Raw genomic sequence first — 17223 nt, 5'->3', positions numbered from 1 at the left:
AAAAATTCAGTAACTACATTAACTTGGGAGCAAAATTAAGTGTGTGCCTCTTTTCCCTGTGTAATGATTTGTCCACAGTAAATTAGTAATACCATTTTAATTTGCACCAGACTTGCTTACAAATTAAGCTAAAAAGTAAAAACCACATTTGTTGCCACCGCAAATTCCAGATCCCTTAGGCCATAAATTACTATCTCGTGCAAGTAATTAAGTTTTATTACTTGACTAGTGTGTAGTCGCAGAGTTATGTGTAACTTTGGGGTTGGTCCAAATGCGCTTTAATTTGCACTGCAGTAAGCAAATAAAATGAATTTTCGAAACTATACAAAAATACAAATAGCCATCAAATATAAATTGGTACTAAATAAAAATTCCATTCCATTCTCTTCATCTCTCTTTTCTCCCCCTTCTTCTTTTGAGAGCTTTGTCTTCGAAAATTAACAGATCTCATCTGAAACAAGATCACTGAATATTCTCTCTCTACATATATATGAGCTCACTTGTGTCGGTGAACTTGATTTTCGATTCATTGATTTCACCGTTCTAATCAGATCTGAGGTAAATTCCATGTTTCATCACTCCCACATTGCATTCCCCGAAAGAATTCAATACAGTAACGATTCCATGCGCTTAGATTCCAATTTTTCTTTCCTTTTTAGTCTGATCTGTAACGAAAATGTGATTATTATGCTGATATTCACATTCTGAGGTTCAATTGCGATGCAAAACATACGCTTTTTGTTCTTTTTTTTTTCCTCTTTGTGTGTGATTGTGGGAAGTGTTGTTTCGGGATGGGATCAGAATTGAGCTTATGGTTTTGCGAGAATCTTATTCTTTTTGTCTTCATTTAATCCCGTTTTAGTTTATTGGATTGTGCTGCAGTGGGCACGAAAGAGTGCTTTGTGATTAAGGGGGAAGAAGAAGATGTTGACCAAGTTCGAGACCAAGAGTAACAGAGTGAAGGGGCTTAGTTTCCACAGCAAGAGGCCCTGGATCCTTGCGAGTCTTCACAGTGGTGTGATCCAACTATGGGATTACCGCATGGGAACCCTCATCGACAGGTTTGACGAGCACGATGGCCCCGTTAGAGGTGTTCATTTCCACAATTCTCAGCCTCTCTTTGTCTCCGGAGGTAACCTCGCCATTTCACAGCCATTGCTTTTTTTGATACGCAAGTGGCCATTGTGTTGTTTGTGCCATTGATTTGTTCTATTGACTGCTTAATACTCTGATTTGTGCATTGATCCCAACTGATCCATTGATTGTGCATCCGCTACTGTGGATATTCATTGTTAGTCTGCATATATCTATGCAAGGGTAGTCAACTATGGAAACATAATCTAGGTTATGTTGTACTCATCTAAATTATATTAGGATCCACTCAAACAATTCTGCTAGGCAATATATTTAAGTTTTAGAAAGCGTTTTTGTGTGTGTTTGTGTAGATCTATGGTAATAAGTATGCTTCGAGTATCCCTGCTGATAATCTCATTATCTCTTTGCCTGTTAATCTTTGGTTGCCCCATGGTGTTGATACAATGAGCAGTACGAATGAGGGGTACACTTTGTAATGTTTCGAGATTTGTTTTTGGCTGTAATTTATATTAAAAAGAAATATCTTTGGTGTAATTGAGATTATCTGGATCTGTTAACTTAGTAACTAATCTGTTCTTTTAAACTAAGCTGTGTGCCATTGGTTGGGTTTAAATGTGATTTTTCCTGCACTTATGTTTGTCACTTGATAAAGAAGGGAAGGGAATTTGGTGTATTATGTTGTTAAGAAAAGAAAAAATATTTTGTTACTTGTAGAAGGGGGAGGGTTCATATTATTTGCTGCTTATTCGTGTTTCTTTTTTTTGGGTCAGGGGACGATTACAAGATTAAAGTTTGGAACTACAAGCTGCATAGATGTTTGTTCACTCTTCTAGGACACCTTGATTATATTCGCACTGTGCAATTTCATCATGAGAACCCGTGGATTGTGAGTGCCAGTGATGATCAGACTATTCGCATATGGAACTGGCAATCACGAACATGTATATCTGTCCTAACGGGGCATAATCATTATGTTATGTGTGCTTCATTCCATCCAAAAGAAGATATTGTTGTGTCAGCCTCTCTGGATCAGACTGTTCGCGTTTGGGATATTGGTTCTCTCAAAAGGAAGGCTGGGCCTCCTTCAGATGATATATTGCGTTTGAGTCAGATGAACACGGATCTTTTTGGTGGTGTTGATGCAGTTGTTAAATATGTGTTGGAAGGTCATGATCGGGGGGTCAACTGGGCTGCTTTTCATCCTACACTTCCTCTCATTGTCTCTGGAGCTGATGACCGACAAGTGAAACTTTGGAGGATGAATGGTAAAACTGAAGCCTAGTTATTTTTTTTTTTATGTTGTCCGGAATAACAACCGAGTGGTAGTATTTGTGACTTCCTATTTTACATACATACTATAGTTGGGCTGCCCTAGGCTTTCATATACTATACTCTTGATGCCATTCTGGTTATTAAAAAAATTAGCGTATCAGTGTTTAGTGCTGGCAGCAAAAATGTATCATAAAATACATTTCTTGTGTGCATTAACTTTTGTAGTAGCTGGTTAACCAAGAAGAGAAAGTATTTGCTGTCGTCTTGCACTTTTCATTAATAAAATTTATGTTTTCTGTTCAGATACTAAGGCATGGGAAGTGGATACTCTGCGTGGGCACATGAATAATGTTTCATGTGTTATGTTCCATGCCAAACAGGACATCATTGTATCAAATTCTGAAGATAAAAGTATTCGAGTATGGGATGCGACAAAGCGCACTGGAATTCAAACCTTCCGGAGAGAGCATGATCGATTTTGGATTCTTGCAACACATCCTGAAATGAATCTGTTGGCTGCTGGTCATGACAGTGGAATGATTGTCTTTAAACTGGAGAGAGAAAGGCCTGCTTTTGCTGTTAGTGGTGATTGTTTATTCTATGCAAAAGACCGGTTTTTGCGTTACTATGAATTTTCAACACAGAGAGAGACACAAGTTCTTACAATTCGACGACCTGGTTCTTTAACCCTGAATCAAAGTCCGAAGACTCTTTCCTATAGCGCGTCTGAAAATGCAGTTCTTCTCTGTTCAGATGTGGAGGGTGGGTCTTATGAGTTGTATACCATATCCAAGGATGGCGCATTTATTGGTAGGGGCGATATGCAAGAGCCAAAGAAAGGTCTTGGTGGATCAGCTGTCTTTGTGGCTAGGAATAGGTTTGCTGTGCTCGACAAAACCAGCAATCAAGTCCTAGTTAAAAATCTGAAGAATGAGCTTGTTAAAAAGAGCGCTCTGCCAATTGCCACGGATGCCATATTTTATGCTGGAACAGGCAACTTGTTGTGTAGGTCAGAGGATAGGGTTTTTATATTTGATCTTCAGCAGAGGCTTGTTATTGGGGATCTTCAGACCCCTTTTATCAAGTATGTTGTCTGGTCTAATGACATGGAAAGTGTTGCCTTGCTCAGCAAACATGCCATTGTCATTGCAAGCAAGAAGCTTGTTCACCAATGCACCCTCCATGAGACAATCCGCGTGAAAAGTGGAGCATGGGATGAAAATGGCATTTTTATTTACACAACATTAAATCATATCAAGTACTGCCTTCCTAATGGCGATAGCGGGATAATAAAAACACTGGATGTCCCAATATATATCACAAAAGTTGTTGGAAACACCATATTCTGCTTGGGTCGGGATGGGAAAAACAGAGCTATAGCTATTGATGCGACTGAATATATCTTTAAGCTCTCTCTCTTGAAGAAAAGATATGACCATGTTATGAACATGATAAAGAACTCCCAGCTTTGTGGGCAGGCTATGATTGCATATCTACAGCAGAAAGGGTTTCCTGAAGTTGCCCTCCATTTTGTGAAAGATGAGAGAATTCGGTTCAATTTGGCTTTAGAGAGTGGGAACATTCAAATTGCCGTTGCATCAGCCACTGCAATTGATGAGAAAGATCACTGGTATCGATTAGGGGTTGAAGCTCTTCGACAAGGAAATGCTGGTATAGTAGAATATGCATACCAGAGGACCAAAAATTTTGAGAGATTGTCTTTCCTTTATCTCATTACTGGTAATGTGGAGAAACTTGCAAAGATGTTGAAAATTGCCGAAGTCAAGAACGATGTGATGGGCCAGTTTCACAATGCCTTATATATGGGTGATGTCCGAGAGCGTGTTAAGATTTTGGAGAATGTGGGTCATTTGCATCTGGCATACATCACTGCCAAAGTCCATGGACTACATGATGTTGCTGAAAGGCTTGCAGCTGAACTGGGGGATGATCTTCCATCTTTGCCTGAGGGGAAAAAACCATCTCTCTTGATGCCACCATCACCTGTAATAACCAGTGGTGATTGGCCCCTTCTTAGGGTGATGCGAGGCATATTTGAAGGTGGCTTTAGCAATATAGAGCACGATGCTGAAGAAGAAGAGTATGAAGCTGCTGATGGTGATTGGGGTGAGGAGCTTGATATGGTTGATGTGGATGGCATACAAAATGGAGACATTTCTGCAATTTTGGATGATGGAGAGCCGGGTGAAGAGGATGATGGAGAAGGTGGATGGGAGCTGGAAGATCTGGAGCTTCCCCCTGAAGCTGAAACTCCAAAAGCTTCTGGTACTCGATCTTCAGTTTTCGTGGCCCCAACACCTGGTATGCCAGTTAGCCAGATATGGATTCAGAAATCATCTCTTGCAGCTGATCATGCAGCTGCTGGCAATTTTGATACGGCAATGAGGTTACTGAACAGGCAACTTGGAATAAAGAACTTCACTCCCTTGAGATCCATTTTCCTTGATCTTCATACTAGCAGCCACTCCTATCTGCGTGCCTTCTCATCTGCCCCAGTTATATCGCTTGCTGTTGAAAGAGGTTGGAGCGAGTCATCTAGTCCAAATGTGAGAGGCCCACCTGCACTGCCGTTCAAACTGTCTCAATTAGATGAAAAGCTCAAAGCTGGTTATAAATCAACTACAGCAGGGAAATTCACCGAGGCCCTAAAGACATTTACCAGTATTCTTCATACAATTCCTTTGATTGTCGTTGAGTCGAGGAGGGAAGTTGATGATGTGAAGGAATTGATTATTATAGTCAAAGAATATGTTTTGGGTCTGCAAATGGAGCTAAAGAGAAGGGAAATTAAGGACAATCCAGCTCGTCAGCAGGAGCTTGCCGCATATTTTACCCATTGCAATCTCCAGACACCTCATTTGAGGCTAGCTTTGCTTAATGCAATGACTGTCTGCTACAAGGCAAAGAACCTTGCCACAGCTGCCAACTTTGCGAGGAGGCTACTCGAGACCAATCCTACTGTCGAAAACCATGCCAAGACAGCACGGCAAGTTCTGGGAGCTGCAGAAAAGAACATGACCGATACCACGCAGTTGAACTATGATTTCAGAAACCCATTTGTGGTTTGTGGTGCAACTTATGTGCCAATTTACCGCGGACAGAAGGATGTTTCTTGCCCGTATTGCACTGCACGCTTTGTGCTGAGCCAGGAGGGTCAGCTATGCACTGTGTGTGACCTTGCAGTTGTAGGGGCCGATGCTTCTGGATTGCTCTGTTCTCCTTCCCAGATACGTTGATGAACTCGCTGGAACGGAAGCACTTTGTTCAGTTTTTGTTTCAGGTCAATTTTCAACAACAGATACTAGTCCCTATTGTTCAATTAATATAATTCCTTGTAGAAGCTAAAAGAAGTTGTTGTGTATGTTTCTTCGTTTCTCTTTCTTATTTTTCATGGTTTTCTTTTTTAATTCTTTTTTACTCTTCGCCAAATATAAGAGGATGATGGAGAAAAAGCCTATCAATATTTTGGGCATGTGAATTTTTCATTCATGTACTCTGCTGAATTAATTTTTAGGTTGAGTTGGATATCGCTACATTTTGAGGCCTTAATAAGTATTATATGTCTATTCAGTATTCATGATTATTTTCTTTTATTTTCACCTTTTCATCTTTTTTGTTTTTTAGGCTTTGGCATATTTTCATTTGAAGCTTCACCCAAAATCTCCCCCTTGTTGAATTTGATAGCAATCAACAATTAGGTGTATATTTTGGGTAGATAACTATTATATTTACACCAAGAAGTAGGTGTAGTTTCACAATTAAAAAAAAAAATACTTAGTTATTGATTATTAGGGTTGTTGTAAACTTGTAATTGACAAATTAACATTAGCATATTAGCTATTAATCCCTAATTTAGTTATTGTTATCGTTTTCAAATGACTATTTTTGTAAGTACACCATTGTCCATAGATTAAAGAAGTAACGGGATATGTTATTATAATGTTATATAGTTAACAATTTTATAACTAATTTGTAGCTATATATGAAAAAAGAAAAAGCTAACTAATCCAATATATTTTAAGCAGAGTGAAAATAAAATTGTTAATTGCATTTTTATATTAGATAGTTCGAATTATGTTATATGATTAACAATTCTATAGTCAATATATAACTAAACAAAAAAAAAAGAAATTACCTAACAATATATATTTCAAGAGTAAAAATAGCATTATTAGCTACAACCTTAATATATAGTCCTCAAATTAAATCTTTCTATACTTTATTGTACCGACCTTTGTATTCTTGTATTGATATAGATATAGATTTTATTATATAAAATAAGTCATCCACATTAGTATAAATATTAGTATATTTTGAGAGAGAAATATCAGGAATTAATATTTTATTTTTATACTATTAAAATTTAGATTTTAAAATTTAGTATTTAGTATTTAGAACATAAACTAAATATTAACTAAAAATAATAAATTTTATTAATTATATAATATTTTTAAAAAAATTAGCTATCCACATTAGTAATTGAACCACAGTTAAAAAATCCCTCCGGCAGTATTTATGAAGCCCCCGTCCTAAACTTTTTTTTAGGGTAAAGTATTAAATTAGTTTTTTACGTTTAGGCGTAATTCTATTTTCGTCTTTAAAGGTTTAAAATATTTTATTTGAATTTAAAAAAGTTTCTTTTAACTTCAATGTAGTCCCACCATGAGGCCTTGTTTTTGTACGGCTGTTATGTAGGATATTTCGTTCATTATTTAACTTTGACTTCATGATGAGACTACATTAAAACTAAAAATGAAATTTTTTTGGATTCAATTATGACACTTTAAACTTTAAGGACCAAAATAGGATTATGCCTAAATGTAGGGACTAATTTAATACTTTATTTTTTTTATAATAGAGATAACAATTAAAATGATCCTTCAGTTTTAATTCAATAATTAAAATACCTTTTTAGTTTTTAAAATAATTAAAATGGTCCATCAATTTTAAACTATAAATTAAATTGTATCTCCATCAATCACTATGTTAATGTCATTAACAAAAAATTTATGTGACGCATTAATTTTTACACCGATAGAAAATAATAATTAAAATAGTCCCTCAACTTTAATTTGACATTCAAATTGGTCTCCTAGTTTTAAATATATAATCAAAATAGTTTCTTAAATTGTAAACCGTGAATTAAAATAATTCCTCCATCAAATTTACATATGAGAATTATTTTAATTATCGGAGTTAAAACACTAAGGAAAATTTTTATTGTTTTCTCAATTAGTCAATTATAATACTTAACCGCTTTATTCCCTCCTCGCTCACCGCCACTGTGTTTTTAACTTTTTATAACTTTTGTATCCCAACATTCAAGCCATTTTTCTGTACTAGAGACCAAACTTTTATTATACTCTTTCTTTGTCATAATAATTTTTCTATTTTATTTTTAAATTTTTAAAAAGAAAGCTAATGTATTTAAATAATAAGATTGGAATGATACTATAGACTATAGAGTCCACAAAACTTTCCAGCTAAATTTCTTTTTTATTTGTTTCCTTCATAATTTTCCCGTGAGCTGAGGAAGGAAGGAAGAAAGTGTGTGAAAGTCAATAAAAGTCCTCTCTTCAGAGCTGGGACTTGGGAGGCACGTTTGATTGAATAATGGTTGACACAAATGTTTTATTTCTTTTAAATTTTGAGGAAACAAATTGTTGGGATATTTTACTGGACAGATTAAAATTGTATAGAGAGTATAACTTTTTTTTGTAGTTATTTTTTATTATATTATTGTTATTTAAAATGTGAGTTATAATTTTTTAAATACTATTTCATCCCATAAAAAAAATTTATAAACTTACATCTCTATTGTATAATTCATCAAAAATGTTTATATTTTCTGAGTAAATAGTACTATATTTAAATAATTATTAAATACCTAAAGAGACTAAAAATAGGGCCAAATATTGTAATAAAATAATATTATAAAATATTTTACACAAAATTATCTAATTAACAAAATAGAATAATTATTATTGTATTTTTTATTAAAATATAAAAATAATACATTGGTGACCACTTGGCAAATTTTCATTGGTTGGACCACGTTGTCACCTTGTTCCACATGACAGAATAGTCTTGTAGAAGAAGTAAAGCTTTTTATATAAAAAATTAAAAAACACAACATACATCACACAATCACAACCCAATCCCAAAAAACTACTCTCCTTAGTTTAAGTTTTCCACTCCAAATCCAAATCAAACAGAGAAAAGAAAGAGGGTTATTGTGATAACAATGGAAAACCAATCATCATCTTCATTTTCGTCTTTGATGGAGACACAGTTCCTTATCCTTGATCAAGTTCGGTTCTTGGATGTGAACGAAGATACCCTTTCGCAGTGGGAACTTGTTGATCTCTTTGATGTTGAAGAAGAATGGGGAGAACAATGCGATGATGGTAATATTGTTGATGATGGATTCAATTACGCTGATTCTTCCCCCATTTCTTACCCTAATGTTGACCCAATTGAAGGAATTGGCAATTTCATCCCTCGTCGTGACGTTGTTGATCATGATCACGGTCATCGTGATAACAACGACGATGATGAAGAGGTTGAATGTGTTGACGACGAAGATGATGATGATGATGACGATGGGTATGACTTGGATGATGAGCTTGTTCCTTGGAATGTCGGGAACAGGTTTGAGAGGCAGAGGATGAGGAAATTAGGGAAAAGGGCATGTTCGAAAATGAACAATTCAAAGAGGAACCCTTATTTGTACACAAGGCCAGGGTGTGTGCGTGGTAAGCATGGTTTAGGTCTTAAGCACACTTACTAATTATCGATCCAATTTGCTAATTGGAGGGCTCTTCAATAATTAGGGCTTTGAATTGGGTTGCTGGTTTCTCTAGTTAGTTTAACTATTTAGATTTTAGTTGAACTGTTGCTTAGTTTGTGTTTATTTGAATATTTATGGCTGTGTTGTTTAGGATTAGGTATGTATTATGTAAATGAATTTCTTTAACGTGGGTACCATTTTCTAAATGTATATCTTAGTTGAATAATCATTCCTAGCCTTTAATTTGACTGAAAGTTAAGGGGGTTAATTAATCTTTTTTATTTTATGTTTTGTTAAAGGGATTCAATTGAGATCCATCTCTGATCCGCAGGCAATAACACTGAGTTTAATAATGTGAATGTGTATGCACTTTTTCTAATTCAGATATTACTATTAGTTTGATATTTGCAAGCATTGTTGGTAAGTAATCACATCTAACATTGAATCTGTAACTATGAGGTGATATTTTCACCAATGGCGAAGTTAGTTTGGGTTAATAATCTCAAAATGATCACATTCTCAATCCTTTAATCTCATGGAATACTCTGCCTGCATAGTGCTTAGTTTGAAGGGAACATGTTATCAAGGATGAAGACTTTTTCTGTGATATATTGAGCCCACGGGAATATATAAGAAAAATGGAAAGCATTTCTATATAAATAAATTAATCATATCTCTCTTAAAAATAGTTCTTTATAAATAAGAGGTTTTGAGTTGATCTCAAATATCCAAGACACACAAGTCCCACTTTCCGAACAAGAAACAGGATGATCATTGATGTAAACAGCTTATTCATCTGTATTCTATGTATTATGTAATTATTATATTTATTTTATTTAGGAATATTTTCAAAACTATATTTTTATGAGCAAGTTTGTAAAAGATGAATATTGCGGATTCTACAAAAGTTAATTTTATTTTTTATTGTTTTATAATTACTAAAACATGTACCAAATATATTAAAAATTTAATAATTTAATGACATCTAAACTAGCCCTTAGAACTAAAGGATGGGACTGTTTCTTAGTTTCTTAATTATTTACACCGAAAAGTTTCTGATATTTTATACATTCATTTCATATTACAGCAATTGGCAATAGGCATTCTTCAGTAGAAGTAGTTGTACGGGATTATGAATATAGTCCCTTTAGGGGAATGGGAAGATGATTAGTAGTTTTTTTTTTTATAATAATAATGAGAAGAAGGAGTAATGCACAAGTAACAAATATGCCAAGTGTAAGCCGTCACGGAATGATGTTATGATGGAGATTACGGCACCGTCATTGAGAAGTAATAGATATAGGCTTAGTGCATGTTTGGGTGCCATTATTTTGTTAAAAAAAGATCTTTTTTCAATGAAAAAATATCTTTTTTTATTTTTTAACGTGTTTGGCAAATTTCTAGTAGTAAAAGTAAAAGCACTAGTAAAATAAAAAAAAGATGTTTTTCATGTAATAAATAAACAAAAAAGTACTTTTATATTGTTATACCCAAACATAATTGATTGATAAAAAGACCTTTTTACATGACATATCCAAACATAAAATTACTTTTACTTCTCTATAAGATCTTTTAAAAAAAGATAACTCGAAAAAAGATCTTTTTTAAAAAGCTCACCCAAACAAACCTTTAGTTTGGTAAAGCTTTTACTTTTTAAAAGTAGTTTGTAAAAGCTAATTTTTAAAAGATGACTTTATAAAAGTTGTAGAATTTATTTTTGGTAAATCAAATTAAAAATAGTTTTCAATAAACACAAGTAACAATAATTGCGTTTGGTAAAATAGCTTTTAAAATTTAAAAATATTATAATAAATATAAATGCAAGTATTAAATTTGAAAATTAGTTAACATATGAGATTATATTAGACTTTTAAATTTTAAAAAGCACAAGCCAACTTTAAAAAGTTCCTTATTAGGTGCTTTCAAAAGCACCCCTAACTTTTAAAAATTGCAAGCACAAGCACTTGGTCTTTTTAATTTACCAAACGCAAAATGATGTGCTTATACTTTTTAAAAGTACAAACACCTCTCCAAAAAGTTTTAACAAACCAAGCCTTAGTGTATGGTTGGTTATTTGGTTAACTGTTTTGGAGAGATGATATAAATTAAATTTTAAAATTTATAAAACTTTAAATATCATGCAAATATAAATTAAATTAAAAAATAATAGTCACATAATATCAGGATTTTTTATTTTATTAAATAAAATAAATGTAATATTTACCTAAATAAATATTTTTATCAATATTTATCGAATTAAATTTTCTTACCATATCTCGTTTACACTGTAAACGAGATGATTTTTACCGTAAGTCAGACGGACACGTGTATATCTCGTTTACAGTGTAAACGACATATGTAAAAACGTCATCTCGTTTACATCGTTTACACTGTAAATATATATATATATAACAAATGTTCAGGTTCTATAAAAGGATGTGTAACCCTTGGTATTCTTCACACACATTTCATATACTTCTTCTGTCTCTTATTTATATGAAAAACATAGTTGAATGACCAGTAACAATCCATTCATAGTTGTGCTTCTTTATCCCAATTGTCGCATGAGGAATGGCGACAACAGAGTGACATTTGAGTGTCAGGATCCGATATTGTTTCACACTCAGCGTGTGGAGACGTTGTCGGATTTGAAGAGTTTGATATTGAGCAAGCTCGGTGGGACACAAGCGAAGGGAGGAAAATCGGAAGGGTGGCGTATAGGTTGCTGGCACCCATGGAAAATGGAGTTTTCCGGTTACGGAGACGAGCATGTGCGACTGATGTTCGACATTCATGGAGGATCATGTGTGAACAGGTAATGGAGCTGGCTGCCGAGGTGGGTCACGGTGGTAGTGGGTCGTCCGTACAGGAAACCTACGTGCAGGACGACGGACCTCTCGCACCACCTCCCATTCGTGTCGCGATTCCGGAGCATGAGGCAGAGGAGGGTGAGGAGGAGTCGGACGAGGATTACGTGGCGGATAGTGCAGACACTAAGTCTTCCGATGGTGGCGATGAGGATGAGTTTGTGCCGGAGACACCTGCGGGGGCTGCGCCGCGCCATGTGCTGCCTCCACCTCATCCAATTCCGGCGCTATCGGCTGTGCCAAGTCACTATCACAGTCTACATCTGGACGCCATGCATGAGAGGAACCCAGTGGAGGACAGCTATGGTGTAGATTACAACATGGACGGCGGCGTATAGTTTCGGGTCGGACACAGGTTCATAAGCCGAGAGGCGGTGCTTCAAGATGTGAAGAACTACAGTATTTGTAGGAGTGGTGAGTACCGGGTGATCGAGTCCGACCGCTTAAAGTACCATATGCAGTGCCGTCAAGCCAGCAGTGGGTGTCAATGTAGCCTCCGTGTCGCTCTTCGTCAGAATCTCGGATACTGGTAAGTTCAAGTTTAATTGTGAGTTTGAGTAGTTTTGTCTTATATGTTATTTCCGGTAGAGATGTCGTGTAAGAATAAATTTTTTTATGTGGTGGTTAGGGAAGTTTGGAGATTTGGTGGACCACACAGCTGTCTGGCACCCACCAGTCTCAAGACCATCGTCAGTTAGATAGCAGTCTCATAAGCAGAGTCATATTACCCTTGATTCAGTCCAACCCGTCTGTTAGTATCCCGGTCTTGCAAGGTGCGGTGCAGGCAAGCTATCACTTCAAATCCTCGAACAGAAAGGTGTGAATTGCGAAACAGAAGGTCATTGCACGGATCTACGGTAACTGGAAAGAGTCGTACAACAAGGTGCCGAAGCTGCTTCAGGCACTGCAGAGCTGCTTCCCGGGCACCATATGTGACCTACAAGTCAAACCGTACTACGAAGGACACCTCTTAGCGCGCGACTGCTGCATGTTCGACAAAGTCTTTTGGATGTTCCCGTCATGTGTGCTACACAGTGATCCGGCGACCGGGCTCAAACCTCTGGTGTCATCTATCGTACCGCTCCTTCAGCTTGAGCGGCCACCATACATCCTCACCTCGACTAGTAGTAGTCAGGTACCTGTCAATGAAAATGGTGTGTTAAATTCTTCCTTAGGTCATAATAATTGAGCTCTTTTAGCAGATAAGTAAATAGAAATACAGCATCAATCTCACCTATCAAGATTTACCGGGGTTCCTGGTATCTGCTGCTCTCCATTGAACTGCCGTTTCACCCGATCAACGTGGTGAAAACGGACGATATTGAAGCACAACAGCGGGACGGCTGACAACCATGTCCCCCACTCCTCCTCGTCACGAAACCAGGGCGGACACAAAGCCTACAGGGAGGGGTCATCGTATACTCTCCATGCAAACTAAAGAAAGAAAGTTTTCAGTATAACACAAACACAATTATTAGACGAAATCTCTCGAATTATCCATATAACAAGCATACTAATGTATACGATATCTATCTAGTTATCCAAAATAAAAAATGTGCGTATATTACAACTAACCTCGTCGAACCGTAGCCGGTCAAGGGAAACCCTCCGACGTAGGACCCTGGTCTCATGCTGATCCATGCTCTGCTGTGGCAATCCAACCAACCTAACACATCGAAGGAGAGCATATACTGTTCGTTAAGTAACATACCAGAATATTTGAAAAAATAATTTAACTCAAATACATAAAAAAGATATTTCTCATCTCGCAGCCAACGAATACTGGTAGACACCTCTATCTGGTGGCCACCACTAGGGGAATCTCTGATAGATCCAGGACATCAACAACGGAATGCAGCCAGCGATATCCGTGACGCCCCCTGAGCTGCCAAAGATAGGGACTGATACGTCCAGGCCAGCACAGCCGAGCCCCACGAAAACGCTCTACACTCCGCAAAGTCCCGGAGCAGCGGTAGCCAGCGAAAGTGCACCATATTGTTGGACTTGTCGGTCATTAGATACCCTCTAATCAGTAACATGATATAACACCTGGCGTACTGTCGGAGGGTCTCGGAATCATCTGTCTAGGACATCTGGCGGACACGATCCTGTAGCCAAACAAGCTTCAGGGTGAACGCCTCCTTCCTCTAAGCCGCCTGATGTGCTGCCAAGGGAGGCCTTGTGCCGAGGAGCTGCTCCACCAACGCCCACGTCTCCGTATGGTACCACCTAGCAAAGTCACGGAGACACCCCCCGACGGGGTTACCATGTACGTGTAGGCCCAGGTGGTACGCCACGTCTGCAGGGTGATAGTGACCTCACCCCACGGGAGATGAAACGTGTGTGTCTGTGGACGCCATCGCTCCACCAGTGCCGAAATGAGGGAATTGTCAAAAGTAAAATCCCTCAGCAGCACGGTGTCGCCAAATCCGGCCTCAGCCAGATACGAGACGATGGCGTCCGGTGGAAGTAAAGTATAGCTCACTCGCGGGGGCAACAGGAGGCGAAGCCTCTGAATAATTACAAACAGAAATAAAATTTAAATTATATAAAATCAATTATAACTTATAAATTATTTGTTTAACATTTTAAAAAATTAATTTTACTTTCGGTAATATTTATTATCTCTGAAAAGTCCCAAGAATAATTATTTCTATTATTACTGTTTTTACAAATTAAACAATATAATACAACAAAATAAAGTCTTAAACGTCAAATAAAATAAAAATATCAAAATTTATTAACGGGTTACAGTGTCATACACGCTATTCTAATGGCATTAAATTTATAACTACTAACAACATAGCAATAACAGCGTTCCAAACTAATAATATTTATGTCATACCAACCTAGCACAAGTGGATAGAGTTCTAATTTAAGCCTACAGACCTAACTCCTAACACATACCAACGTTCCAGATCTTCATCACTACTCTAACAATGACAACATCATTAAACTTAACAACCATAACGAAACTAACTTCGAAGTCGGCCGCCCCGGCATAATGTGTCGTCTCGTTCAGCCTGTTTATGTCCCCGTCGTTCCCCACTTGGCGCGCCATCACCGTTTGGGTCGAAGGTATAGTCAGAAAGGGTTAAAAGAGGGGAGAAAGATGTTGACAAAGTCAAACTGAAACCCAAAAGTATGCTATAAATGACTTCTATATATAAGCGCGAATGGGTCATATCTCGTTTACAGTGTAAACGAGATAACAGTGCGTATATAAGATATACACGTGTTACGTTACGTGTCATATCTCATTTACAGTGTAAACGAAATATACACATTGTCATCTCGTTTACACTGTAAACAAGATATGACAAGAGAATTTAATTCGGTAAATTTTTTAAAAATTATTTATTTTGGTAAATATTATATTTATTTTATTTAATAAAATAAAAAATCCTATAATATCAAGGATGAATATATAATTTTTAATTTTGTTTATTATTATTATTATCAGAACAAGTAGCGGTAAGTACACCTAAAATCTTATTCTGCTCTGTTCTGTCTAAAAATTAGTGTTGATAAAAATTCGCCTAACACCAAATTGGATAATTACCTGTAGCAATTGAATAAGAATTGAGTGAGTACTCGTAAATTTTGTGTTGTCTTCTTTTTTTTATCACGGAAATGTATGTTTATTGTCCTAGAGTGATATGTATTTGTGTTTGTTCACATCCATCAACGTAAAATTGATTTCTAAATCACGATTTTCTCAAAGCTAATTTGACATCATAATTTTTTCGTTGCATACTGTAAAGCAAGACTAGGTGTTTTGATTTTTCGAATCTTATCTTTATCTCTTGCAACTTACTCAATTTACTAGAAAATTGACTAAATTTTTTTAATATTGATCAAAGATATGTGTTATACTATATTATTTGATTTTACGTCAATTTAATTCTACTATAACTTTTTCGTATATTTTAGAAGACACAAAATGACACTAACATTTTATTTAAAACGTATTTTTAATTAATTTAAAAGCAAAAGTCATTAACATTTTTATTAGAAAATATTTTTTAAAATTTTGACAATGTTAAATGACATTGTCGTGTTTTTATTTATTTTTTTTAAATTATAAAAATTATGGTGTTTCCAATCTTTCAAAGTTCGATACAACATATATAATAGACTATTTTAGAAAATGACATCTGTTCATACTCTGACCCAAAGTTTAAGTCAGGTCTAACCAAGTTCAAAGGTCCAATCTAAAAAGATTTGGCCTTCACCACTTGCCCGACTTCCTCAAAGAGACTGGATTGACGAAGTAAGGCAGCTCACACTCATCTAAGTAAGTAATTGCTTCCCCAAATCTCTAAGAATAAATTTTGTAGTTAAAAAATAAAAAGTTTAAAAACTCAAATTGGTGAATTAGAATTAAGAATTTAAAAAAAATTAGCATCCAATTTATATCATACTAAATAAGATTCTTCGATTTATTAACAGTAGTTATCTTTCATATCTCTGAATAACACTCAAAATTTAAATAATAATAGCGAATACATTAATTTTTTCAATATGAAAAATAAAAAGTGACATCTTTTCCCCTTTGTTTCAATTTTGTCTGACCAACCCACTCTTAATTTGAATGATTTATTTTTCACTCGTTGGAAAGTAGGTTTCTTAAACTTTAAGCGGCGGTAAACGTAGGTCAAAGTCTAAGTGAGGCACTTGTGAAGTGATGGGACGAATCTTTAACATACCAAACCAAGGTGTCAACTTTAATTTACTGTCCATGTCCGTATAGTACTATACCTAGATTATATATTGATAGACAGATGCAAATTAAATTAAAGTCGAGACTACTATCTGTTCCAAATCACCATCATAAACTCTAGCCATTATTATATGTGCCTGTATTTTACGAACTTGTCTCACCTTTCTACTACTACTATCATTTTCTTTTCATTAAATTTTCTTGCTACAATAATAAGTTCCATGCCTTTGTGGAATTTACTCCAATATGTAGAGTAGAATTTATTCTATCTCCACCATTATTGATTGGCACCTTAACTTCTATTTATTTATTTATTTATAAGTGAGCCACATCTATTTATTCTTACTATTAAGAATATTAATAAAATATTTATGTATACACTAAAAATAAATTGTCAAATGAGTTATTGTATATTTATATATAAATACATCAGTTATTTTATATATTTTATATTT

The 17223-nt window shown here is 35.6% G+C and overlaps 2 protein-coding genes across 3 annotated transcripts; both read left to right on the top strand.

The window, feature by feature from the left end:
• The first annotated feature begins 303 nt into the window (after nucleotides 1–303).
• On the top strand, nucleotides 304–5965 carry LOC107628851 (Coatomer, alpha subunit). Of its 2 annotated transcripts, none has more exons than XM_016331466.3 (4): nucleotides 304–558; nucleotides 863–1132; nucleotides 1866–2360; nucleotides 2671–5965. In XM_016331466.3, the coding sequence occupies exons 2-4, from the start codon at nucleotides 925–927 to the stop codon at nucleotides 5622–5624; spliced, it is 3657 nt and encodes a 1218-aa protein (XP_016186952.1). In that variant the 5' UTR covers nucleotides 304–558; nucleotides 863–924; the 3' UTR covers nucleotides 5625–5965. The 2 variants fall into 2 exon arrangements, with proteins under 2 accessions (XP_016186952.1, XP_016186951.1); XM_016331465.3 differs by having other exon boundaries at nucleotides 309–558; nucleotides 883–1132.
• A 2550-nt stretch (nucleotides 5966–8515) lies between these two features.
• On the top strand, nucleotides 8516–9531 carry LOC107628852 (uncharacterized). Its single transcript, XM_021117981.2, has one exon. The coding sequence runs from the start codon at nucleotides 8633–8635 to the stop codon at nucleotides 9176–9178; it is 546 nt and encodes a 181-aa protein (XP_020973640.1). The 5' UTR covers nucleotides 8516–8632; the 3' UTR covers nucleotides 9179–9531.
• Nucleotides 9532–17223: the final 7692 nt, after the last annotated feature.

The sequence above is a fragment of the Arachis ipaensis genome, chromosome B3 (assembly GCF_059453495.1).
Source record: "Arachis ipaensis isolate K30076 ecotype BB chromosome B3, ASM5945349v1, whole genome shotgun sequence".
Taxonomy (NCBI): Eukaryota; Viridiplantae; Streptophyta; class Magnoliopsida; order Fabales; family Fabaceae; genus Arachis; species Arachis ipaensis.
The sequence above is the reverse complement of the archived record's forward strand: the minus strand, read 5'-3'. Positions and strand labels throughout refer to the sequence as shown.